This window comes from Tripterygium wilfordii, chromosome 3 (assembly GCF_013401445.1).
Source record: "Tripterygium wilfordii isolate XIE 37 chromosome 3, ASM1340144v1, whole genome shotgun sequence".
Taxonomy (NCBI): domain Eukaryota; kingdom Viridiplantae; phylum Streptophyta; class Magnoliopsida; order Celastrales; family Celastraceae; genus Tripterygium; species Tripterygium wilfordii.
In genome coordinates, this window is record NC_052234.1 from 171,518 (window position 1) to 183,407 (window position 11,890).

At 38.2% G+C, this 11,890-nt stretch overlaps 3 protein-coding genes across 4 annotated transcripts; 1 reads left to right on the plus strand and 2 right to left on the minus strand.

The window, feature by feature from the left end:
- The first annotated feature begins 85 nt into the window (after positions 1-85).
- LOC119994726 (dentin sialophosphoprotein-like) lies at positions 86-3,415 on the plus strand. The gene is made up of 2 exons (XM_038841255.1): positions 86-289; positions 835-3,415. The coding sequence occupies exon 2, from the start codon at positions 877-879 to the stop codon at positions 3,208-3,210; it is 2,334 nt and encodes a 777-aa protein (XP_038697183.1). The 5' UTR covers positions 86-289; positions 835-876; the 3' UTR covers positions 3,211-3,415.
- A 798-nt stretch (positions 3,416-4,213) lies between these two features.
- LOC119994783 (cytochrome c oxidase subunit 6a, mitochondrial-like) lies at positions 4,214-7,176 on the minus strand. Of its 2 annotated transcripts, XM_038841263.1 has the most exons (4): positions 6,879-7,176; positions 6,261-6,367; positions 5,994-6,036; positions 4,214-4,447 (listed from the first exon to the last, which is right to left on the minus strand). In XM_038841263.1, exons 1-4 carry the CDS (start codon positions 7,159-7,161, stop codon positions 4,413-4,415), a joined length of 468 nt encoding a protein of 155 aa, XP_038697191.1. In that variant the 5' UTR covers positions 7,162-7,176; the 3' UTR covers positions 4,214-4,412. The 2 variants fall into 2 exon arrangements, with proteins under 2 accessions (XP_038697191.1, XP_038697192.1); XM_038841264.1 differs by lacking the exon at positions 5,994-6,036.
- Positions 7,177-7,719: 543 nt separating this feature from the next.
- Positions 7,720-8,772, minus strand: LOC119992621. Its single transcript, XM_038839414.1, has one exon. The coding sequence runs from the start codon at positions 8,770-8,772 to the stop codon at positions 7,720-7,722; it is 1,053 nt and encodes a 350-aa protein (XP_038695342.1).
- Positions 8,773-11,890: the final 3,118 nt, after the last annotated feature.

The window sequence follows — 11,890 nt, forward strand, 5'->3', positions numbered from 1 at the left end:
AACCTACTAACCGACATCGTTTCCTTCACCGACTCGGGACCAGTGAATCACGCGCCTTCAGTGGCGTGTAGTGGAGAAGGACGGGGACAGAACAGAGATCTCTCCTCTTTCTATTTTTCAAGTTCCTGAATACATGTGGTGTGGTTTTAAAGCGGCTTTCTGCAGATCCAAATCCCCCGACTACTAAAGATCAAGAAGAAAGGGAGGGAGAGACACACCGGTACCTCACATTTCGGACATTTGGGCATTGGATGTACAAGTGCTGTTTTATTCACTATCTAGTTTCTGGGTATGTTTTTCATTTTGCATGTGTTGGATTTTGGATCTACATACATGCATGTAAGGTTTAGATCTCCATATTTATCAAGCGCGCTCTGTTTCTGCATTTCACAACCCTTGTTTTGGCTTCCATTTTCTTTAACATCAAAATTTATTCTTCACATCAATCGGATTCGCTTTACGCCTTTCCTGTTTCAATGGATTTGTAAGATTGAATGAAGAAGATAGATGATTTATTGCTGGCTTGTATAGAGCATTCTCTATGAAATTTTCACCAATTTGATTGATGGTTATCCAAGTTCAAGTAGAGATTTCGATATGATCTTGAATATCTTCCACTTGACACATGTTGGTACTTCACTATTCCTCCGATTTCATGTCTAGGTTGTGTTTTGATTAGTTTGTGTTTGTTTCATGTCACTGGCTCACTGCCACTACTCGAAAGTGTTAAACTTTGCATTTTTCCTTTGCAGGAGTCTACATTTTTTGTTGCAGATGTTTAGATTTGAATGCACTTATTAGCTATTCATACGGATAGAAGTTGAATCTTTGTAGGTGACCGCGGGAGAACAATTCTCAGAGATCAACAGAATAATCATGTTCAGGTCATCACCTCGACGGAACCAGAGATCTAATGGTCTTAAGGTCAAGCATGCTGTACAAGTCTGTCTTTTGGTTTGTGTGGGCATTTGGCTGCTTTACCAAGTCAGGCATTATCAAGATAAGAAAGTGGCATATGAAGAGAGAACTAAAAGCAGTAATGAAGTTATAAAATTAGGGAGAAAGGACCTCAACCCAGATGTGGAGGATCCACCAATTCGAGATATGAGGCACAAGGAAGAGGAAGAAGATGAAGAGAGAAAAAATGAAGAAAAAGAAAGCAAGCCTGAGGTGGATGATAAGTCAAGTGCGGAGGACGAGATTCACGATCAAGATCCAGATAAGAATGAACAGGCTGATGGGCAGAGAGAAGATTCTATAGATGGACAGAAAGAAGGAGAAGAGAGCAAGGAAAATGTCACTGAGGATAAGTCGAAAGAAGAGAGTATTGAAAATGTTATTCAAGAGAAGGTGAACAAAGACAGCAAGGAGAATTCTGGTGAAGACAATAGGACAGAAGAGAGCAAGGAAAATGTTATTGAGGATAAGTTGAAAGAAGAGAGCATTGAAAATGTTAATGAAGAGAAGGTGACCGAAGAGAGCAAGGAGAATTCTGGTGAAGACAGTGGGACTGAAGAGAGCAAGGAGAAAGATGATGAAGGCAAGGAAAGCAAATTGAGTTTAGAGATGGACAGTGATAACAGTAAAGAGAAGAATGGTGAAGAAGATGAGAAAAAGGAGAGCAAAGTTACGGAAAGTGAAGAGACCAAAGAGAACAGACCTGAAGAAAAGGGAAGTTTAGAACAGAATCAAGAGAGTGAGGATAAAGAGGCTGGAGAAGGAAACAATTTGATGGAAAATCAAGAAAGAGAGATGGAAGAGAAGGAGGTAAAGAGTGAGGAGTCAAGTTCGTCAAATAATCAGATTCACGATGGAAATGAGAAGAAAATTGAGGATGCAAGAGAACAACATTACAAGGGGGATGATGCTTCAAGTGAAGTTGCCCATGAAACTCAAATTTCACTGAATGCAAACGAGCACAGTGATCTGGGTGGCTCTAATGGGGAAGAGAAGGTAGAAAACAGTGAATCCAATGAGTCTGAGGTTGACACCAAAACAAATAGAGATATGGTAAGTGACAAACAGAATGACTCGGTATCTAATGTGGGAGGTAATGAAATGATAGAAAATAATGATTCCACGAAGGCCAGCACCAGCGAGGAGGATAAAAACAAGACTAATATGCAAGAGGAGGTTGGTCACCATAATTCCACAATTGCTATGGAAATTGAAGAACTGCAACAGGATGCAGGTAGTACAGTACTGAATGAAAATGAGAGAGTAGATGAAACGGTATCAAGAAGAGATGACTCTACCTTAGAAACGACTTTACTGGAACAAACTGAGAATAATAACCCAGTCACAAATAATGAGCAATCATCTTTAGATGCTATGCATTCCGTAAAGGAAGATGAAGCTAACAATGAGTCTACTGATTCTTCTGCCACCGTTGAATTAAATGCATCTGATGGACAGATTGATGGCTCGAATACATCTACTTCAGAAGAGACCAATTCTGCTACTTCATTGGCAAGCAAGAACAATGATGCAGTTCAGACTGAAAACTCCAACAATGATTCTGAAGTAGAGGGAACAAACAAAAATGTCCTAACGTTGAACGCAAATGACAATTCCTATTCTGGACAAAAGGTGCAAGTTGAGTCTTCAGAGTCTTCAACCACTGAAGAGGCATACAACTCAAACAGCAATGCTGATGCAGGCCAGAATACTGATACAACTGATTCCTCAACTTCCCTAGAGAAATTCAAATCCTCAAATGCAAACAGCAATGCTGATGCTGATCAAAAGGAACAAGTTGATTCTTCAGAGTCTTCGAGCTTTCAAGAGACATCTGCATCGTCAAACACAAACAACAACCCTGATGCTGTGCAGGGTGTTGATTCTACTGATTCTTCAGGCTTCCAAGATGCTAACAAGGGCGCTGATGCAAGTCAGAATGAGAATGCTGTTCAAAGTGCGGATACGAATCAAAATGAGAGTGAGAACACTGTTCAGAGCAACACCAATGACAATGCCAATGCAAATGGGCATGTAGATGAAGGACTAAAGGAGTCATTTGATTCTTCTAGTTCTTCCGTCTCCAAAGAAGAAACGGAGGGCTATGCAAGCACCAATAGTAATACTGGTTGGAACCAGAATGACTCAGTTGACTCTTCAAAACCCCAAGACAAGCCAAATTCTCACACAGGTTCAGAATCCTTGCAAGAAACCAGAAGTGAAGGGAATGACAGTGGTGAAGCAGCTGAGTGACCATCTGCTATGTTGGTTGTAGTCTTCTGTCTACTGTATTAATGTCATTGTAATGATTTGAGATTTTGAAAGGTCCTTTGCTTGTTTGTGCCTTATTTTGTAGTAACGGTGCAAAAAGAATAGTATTTCCAACTTTGTTAGGGCATGTTGAGGATTTTTTTATATGTACTCAAATATATCCATGGGAGGTTTCAGCTGGGCTTTATTTGTGTTTTTAATTCTTGTTCTTTTAGTATCACATGGTAGGATCTTTTCTCCTTGTGAATTTTCTTTTCTTGGCAAACTTAGGCCTACAGGAAGACTCCATCATATAGTCATTTATGTTAGCCTGCTTGGTAGATAGATCCTCATATTCCTACATTTTCTGATAATGCTCCCCACCTAAAGCTGTCTATGAAAACTCCTTAGCAACCTCTAACTTGAACTTGAATGAGACAAGTTAACACTCCCGGCAAATAATGCTCCCCACCTAAAGCTGTCTCTCGTGAAATTGTATTCTTTCAGGACGTTGTTGACCATCTAGTCCATCTTCTTTGGTGTGAAGCTTTACCTTGCTGAGGGCTGTAAAGGCACACTCTGCTTTCATCATGCGTGTTTGTTACATAAACATGGTGTTTATTATTTGTGTTCACAAGTAAACGGCACGTTATATATTCTCTCCAACTCCTCCTCAAAAGCTTTTTTTCATAGAGGATGAAAGAAACACTAAAATAGATATTAAAAATAGGCCTGGACATATCTGCGACAAGATCTGAATGTCTGCCAACCCAACTGCTCTGAATTGTCATCCATTGCACCCTGGACAGAGGAGACCAGACTCGGTTGTTCCTTTTCGAGCTGTCCAACATCTTGCTCTCTCAATACAACAAATTCTGATTTCAAGATAACAAATGTAACACCTTGGCTCCGAAACAGTTAATTGATAATTAGCTTAGAGAAACTCTTAGCTTCCACTTGAACAAGAGTCTCAATCCAAATTCTCAAAATGGAGAGAAAAAAAAAATTAACTGAAATCGTACATCGATTTTATTGAGCAACATAACCTGGACAAACTTGTCATATGCAAGTTAAACATTCACAATCAAATTCAAAATGAAAGTTTAAACAAGAGATCCAACACATATCCAGGTTTGCCTGATGGATCCTGCTACAGAAACCAGGAACGAAATAACTTCAGAAATTAATGTGCAGGGCCAACAATCCTAGTGGTGTTCCGTCTCGAAGAGACCATTGGGACCTGAATTGCACAAAAATGTGTATCAGATAAAAATAACAGCAATTACATCTTAAGAAATACAGCGTTGAAAATTATATAGAGGAACACGGGGAAAAAATACTTTCTAACAATGCCAAGAAATAACAATAAAGAAATCATATTATGCAGGAAATAACCAAGAATATGCAGGAACTCAAACACAATCACAAATACCCATCACATTGCACGCAAAAAACATGTAAGCCTCAAGAAAGTTAACCTAAGAAGGAACTCTTGGTCACTACTGCCCAAGAGTATCGAACCTCTGTTGATGTGTTGGAATGAAAGTTGCATGAGAAAAAAACGAAAGGAAAAAATGGATGGCAGCAGCACACTGTTTTTTGGAATATTTGGAAATGAAAGAAAACATAATTTTTCAAGAATGAAAGCAAAGAAGGTCGGTCAAGAATCTGCTTAGAGAAACTCTACTGTTTTGGTTTCAGGCAAGCAATTAGAAGAAAAAATATGCCAGATAATCCCCATCCCATTGCCAACAGAAAACATGTACACCCCAAGAAAGTGAAACTAAGAAGAAACTATCAGGCAGTGGCCATGAGTACCAAACCCCTATTGATGTGTTGAAATGAAAGTTGTATGAGAAAAAAAAAAAACAGAAGGAGATGATGGATGGCAGCTACAAACAGGTTTTTGGACTATTTAGGAAAGGAAAAAAAAAAAGAAACAGATAATTTTTCAACTATGAAAGCACAGAACTAAGGTCAATAATCTGCTTCTCGAATAGTATAATTGTTTCGCTCACTGTTTCCAATCAAAAAAAAAGAGTTCATTGTTACTCCTCTTTTCTGTTACTCCTCTTTTATCCTTTCTATCACATCTTCCACGTTAACTTGGTAATAGGCTCCCAACAATCCTCAATTGCACTGGATTCAAAAATAAATCACTAATTGCTTTGAGAGGGATCACACAATTGACAAAATAATATCTACATTGAAACTAGCAGCCTTTGTAAGAGGTTCCAAAGTGATGCTCTTTGGCATTCTTGGGTCCATTAACCTCTGATTTCAACAACGAGTACTTCAATTTAACAAGCCATGACAAACCCCGTAGTTACTGTAAATGTCAGAGTGCACACAAATATATGCTTTAGAGGCCCAAAAACTAACAATATCATCTCAGAATATTAAAATTATTATATATGACTCCAACAGCAATACGTCGACCTTGGTTGAGGCATATACTTGTGTAAAAAGAAACTTCTCCATTGACATAGTTACCAAAACCCAAATAGAGCATCACAGATGAACAGTTCCTATAAATTTGGATAATCTCTAGTTTGCACCTGATTAGTGGCACAACAAAAATTTCCAATTTAAAAGAACCCCCTAAGAAACAAAAGATCTGGACTTCATTAACAGCTGCTCTGACTCTCATTAGATAAATTGCATACCTCTATGAATGTTTAAGTTCAAAAAAAAAAAAGACAACCCAACTTTGACAACAGGATAAAACATTTTTCAGGGCAGAACGAAGAGCAAATTTAGAGGCATATCTATGCAAGCAAACATACCCCATGGAAACTCCTTGTTGCGAACGTGCAAATATGGGTACGGCTGCATACATGGAGGCAAAAATAAGTTGACCAAAATTACAATAACTTAGGCATATTCTCAGATAATTGAGTTAAAAATAAACTGAGGTGAAGCTCAAAATGTAGCAATTGTGGCTCTTTACCCCACCCTCAAACATTGATTTCATGGGTAATTAACGTCAGGAATGTCTACTCCCTATTAAATAAAGAAAGTATCACATTAAATAATAATACAACAGTACTCACAGGAGGCTTTTCGTAGTGGGGATGTCCCTTTGATAGGTTGTAAATGGTTAAAATAGTGCAAGTAGCAATTCCCAAGTATGTTATCTTTTCCCATTTTGCCGATTCATCTGAAGGTTAAAGATATAGGAAAATAAGATTAAGCCAATGATATAATATCAGAAGGTGAAAAAATTTCTATCAGAATCAGAATGCAAAACCCTTTCATCTGACAACAGAATTTAAATTCAATTTCATTACCTAAGTTGTTCCGTCAACAAAATAAGAGAAACAAAACGTTTAAAATTAGACGAATTTGTTTTAGTTTATCTCAAAAAAAAATAAAAATAGAAGCAACTGCGTAGTTAATTCCAGTAACCGACTCCTATCCCATCCAATAGTATTCCAGCAACAAGACATGGAGTATACGATAAGATCGATTACCCTAACTATTGCCGCACAACGAATATCTCCTTTCAAAACCAAAGGGCGTCAAGCGTCTGATTTACCATAATCAGATCTAAACTGACCCAAACAAGATCCATCCATACATAGAAAAGCCGAATCAAGATCCATCCATACATAAAAAGAAACACATTTATTCATATATATATATATAGATAAAGGGCGGGAGAGAATTACAGGCATCGTCGTGATGAGCGGAAGAGGAAAAGCGTCTCTTGGGAAGAACGGAGGTTCGAGAGCCCCCACGAAGAGCGTTTCGGAGGAAAGCAGATCGGACGGTCGACATCGCCATTTTCTGAGCTTTAATTTGGAAGGTGAATCCCTTGGCCTCACTCCTATTATCGTTTTCAAGGCAATGAAAGTTGAGTAAATGGGCCTTCAAAGTCCAATGGACCCAATCTAAAATGCTCCTGAAATGAAAGGCCGGGTGTAAGCAATCCCATGGGCTCCCACCCTCCATGGTTTCTATTGGGCTTGTTTGTTCTCTTCTTCTTTTCTTGTCAAATTAAATTAAAGGAAAAACAATGGGTACGTGTTTTTTTAATGAGAAATTGGCATTTTATTCCCATGTTTTTCCCTCTGGTCTCCAGCACTAGATATGCCGGCCATTTTCTCTTATTACAAAGTCTCGTACGTATTCATGGTAAGGTTTGGTTTGTCCCCAAATGGTTTGTAATCTTATTCTGTATGTCTACTGTCTTTTTTTTTTTTTTTTATCCTTTATTTTTCCTTATACTGTTCATAAGGAATTAAGAAATCATGCTACTCCTTTCCATTAACTACATTTGAGAAGGTATGAGTATACAACCAATTCAATTCATCGCATTTCTATTTAGAGCACATGCAATAAATCAAATGTGATGTGTTTCTTTCTTGTGTATATTTCTGGTCTATAGAGGATGAGGAATTATGAACCAAAATATATGTCAAACCTATACATATATAGGGTGCTGCAGTCATCTTTGAAATTAAGTGGAGACAATCTCACTATCACAGAAATGTTTGAGAGCCAAGGAAATCAGACCTCAAGAGATTGGAACTGCGTCAACTGATTGATACCGCTTATAATTTGATAATCACTACTATTATTTTCCCTGGAACAACTGTTTGGATACTCATCATCGTCCAGATCAAGCGAGTACACCACGTCTTCCATGCTCCACCCCCCACGCAATAATACAATTGCAAGAATTCTCACGTCCAACTCCACACTCACACCCTCCACTACACCTCTCTTGCCCTCATCAGAGCCGTCCATTATCATCATCATCTCCCGTACATCCTCTTCTCCCCACCCTCCATCTCTCAACCTCCAAAACACTTCCTCCAAACACGGCCCTAAATCACCTTCAATCCACCACCCATGGGTAGGCGCACGCGCCACCACTCTCCGTCCACGCTCAGCAACCTCAGTCCAAAACTCAATCCTCTTAGCGGTGGTTGCCGCCCAAGCGGGCGCATCAGTCTTAAACCTCTTGCCCAACGCAACCGACCGGAAAACACCCAACTCAATTTCCTGAAAAAACCTCGTCACATCATAACTTATGACACGCACTTCCCGGTCATCGACATAAAACACCGGACTCCCGGAAACGTTCGGCGTACAAGGAATGTAACAGTTCCTATATACGGGAACAAGAAGCGGCGCTTTATCAATAAACAGCCTGGCTTTGTTTACAGCTTCTTCAATGATTTCTGGTTTCTCCCCCCAAGAGTCAACCCAGAAGCTGTTTGTGGAAATGTTCCTGAGAAGGTTTAATCGAGGGAGGTCAATGAGGATGCGGAGTTGTTGCTCGGAAGAGGATCGCCAATTGGGGAAGTGAGGGCCCACTGGAAGGCCTTCTCGGAGAATGGAGCGGATGTCAGGAGGGAAAGAGAGGTTAAAAGAGTATTCCACCGCAGAGAATTCTTCATCAGTGAGACCCGGAAGGAGGGGTATGTTTAGGGACTGAAGGTGATCGATGAGGGACTTCGCGTAGGCTGCGAAGGAGAAGCATGCGAGTCTGTTCTTCGGAGGTCTTGCGACGCCGTTTAGAGTGATTGTTGTTGTCGTTGTTGTAATGGAAGCCATTAAAGGCCTGAGAAGATTGCTCGTGAAGGAAGAGCAAGTGGATATATATGTATGTATGTATGTATGTATGTATAGGATAAGAGTAGAGAGTAGAGAGAGAGAGAGAAACGCGTAAATTATAAATAGGATTAGAGACGTTATGCAAGATTTCGTAAGGAAGAAATAAATAACAACTGGAGGTATGTGAAAAAAGCACTACAAGTCATGTGACAATCTACGTTGACCGTGACGATGTTATGATTTTCATATTCGATTATTACATATCAGTGTGTATTATGTCATTTATGATCATTAGCTTAATGCATCTATATATATGTTGTGAATTTTATAATTTGGATAAATATGATCATTAGCTTAATGTGATATATATATATATATATATTTGTAGTGAATTTGATAATTTGGATCAATATCTTTAGACAATATGTTAATGTCATTTTGTAGTCTATAACATTTGAAAATTACGTGATAGATGGATGTGTGAATGATTACATGGTGTGAAAACTTTACAAGTTTTTCTTTTCTTTTTTCTGTTGATTCAATTATTTGACTTGTGCTACATGCATTGAATTTAAGTCATAGCCCATGTGTAATCAAAGAAAAAGCTATATTTTCAATTGCTACTTTGTAAATTAAACAAATGTTATAAAATTAATGTGTGGGGATTAAAGCTTAGAAAGTTAGAATACATTATACATCAGCACGGCGGCATCATGAGTTAGGCTTCAAATTAGATAAACCTACCTATATATGTGTTTGATGTAATCTTGAATATCATAAACATATATATGGTGTTTACATTAATTTTGTTGGAAGTTCACAAAATGGAAAATTCCAAATAATTTTACATTGTTTTCTATATATATATATATATATATATATATATATAGGTAGGAGTTGTGGATAGGCAATCTATCATAAAACTAAATGAGATTACTAAGAATCGATTTCCTATTATTAGTGTCATTTCTTAATCAAACATTGCCGTAAAGTAAAACACTAACCCAATAATTCAAACCTGCATGGGAGACAGCTCTGCATATAAAAAAAGACACAATAAATATATATTGTCGACGTCAATTTTAGACCAAACTAATTCACGTAGGATCCTATTAAGTATTAAAAAATACAAATTTTCATTGAAAAATAATCCCCACATTACAGAATGATCGCAAATGGTCTCATCTAATGGTTACACAACTTTCTATCCATATCAATTTTCAAGGGTTACTGAAAATGACATGAATTTGTTTTATACATATATGGCAATATTTAATCTCCCATGCCGGACCCTTGTCCTCCTTTTAGGGTTGACAAGGTCTTAGGCTTCTAGACCCTCTAATTAATACTATTTAGTACAAGGACAAATTTGGTGGCATCATTTACTGTATGTGCTTCAAATTCAATTCTACATGGCCTCTAGAAGATACTGGAAATAGAGAGAAGTTTTTTGCAAAAAAATCGTGAGATAAAGGGAGAGTAGGAATACTCGTAGAGGTATCAAGAGCAAATAATAGTTTGAATGTACTTAAAAATTACATCCACATAAGAATCAATCATGCTAGTAGATAGCTGATGACAATACCATTTTAGTTGAAGGAGTACTAGGTCGAAAGAAAACGAATTAATAGAATGTAGTTTTATCAATGCTCCTCTCCATTTGGATTTGGATGTTTTGGTTGTTTAAAGGGTATTTGTGAATCAATCAGTATACAACATTCAATGATCCTTAGTTATTATTTTTTTAAAACCCGTTGTCTCCTCTTTTTCTTTTGCCAAGTCAAGGAGCAGGTAACCTTAAAAGGTCGACGGTCCCACCCATTGTAGACAACGTTCTGCACACAGATAGAGCCGTGGACGGCCAGAACTACTTCATTCGGAGGCTATATAACACACGGCATGCATGCCTTTCGACATGAACATTCACCCAAACAGTACCTCATACTGTGCGAAGAAGAGATCACTCAGAATCAGAAGAAAGTACCTTCTACGAATGTGAACAAACAGACACAACACTCACAATACAAATAGTCAAATACCACACCTGTCCTGTAGATGTGGTCGATCAAGACAGAGAGATGGACATATGACCGTAAAGGGGTTAGGGGTGTGTGATGTGTCCGTGGAAGAGAGCCGGGCCAGCACTGGAGTGGGCTTCCTAGCTATTGGATTCCTTCTAGCTAGATAGCCTTGGTCCGTCATCCAATCAAGAGTTCACTAGGCTTAGGCAGAATAAAATTGTCCATCCAGCCCATCTTCAATGACCCACTAAATAAAAAAGGTAGCAGTGTAACATAGATAGAGCTAATTAACCCACGTTCAAAGATGTATGCCACTGTCATCCATTAAACCATGACTTGCTATATTCCACCATAATCCTCATACCAACTGCAAAACTGATTATTTTAATTTTATTTGTTGGCTTATAAATGTGTGTGCATGGATTCTACACATGACACTCAAGGGTGATTCATATTTCAAAATTACATGTAAAAAGTAACCTCCACTCTTATATTTCTCTCTCGCTTTTTCACTAATTTTAACTACTATTATCTATCTAACTAACTTGAGCATCGGAGTATTCCCGTAGTTCACATTTTCTATCTATATAGGGACATATATAATAGTGACTTGCTGATTTCAGGTTGATCAACTGAGACACCTACAAAACCGAACGACTATTTACCGGACAATAATTAGGTCGGTTTGATTTTGCACATCATCATGTATAAAAGTCAAATATTAACATATCATATACATGTAATTAACATTGCTTGTTCCATTACTGAGATATATGGAGTCCCCAGCTTCAAGTAGTCATCAAAAGATCAATGCATGTGACTGTAATATTTCCAAAACAGCCATCGAAGTGGAACTTCCATGATTGCTTACAAGACTCCACCATCCAAACCCCCTCACTTCCTGCAATATTGCCGTGTGAAGAAACATTTTTTGCATCTCTAACATGACGACATAGCCATTACTTCATTAGTGCAACCTCATATTGCAGAGATAGCTGCTTTGCATAAGAGGTCAATTAATCAAAACAAGCAGCCATTGTGACCAAGTGGCCCGCTGGCAGGCAAAAGAAGGCCAGGGTGGTTGAACCCTAAATACA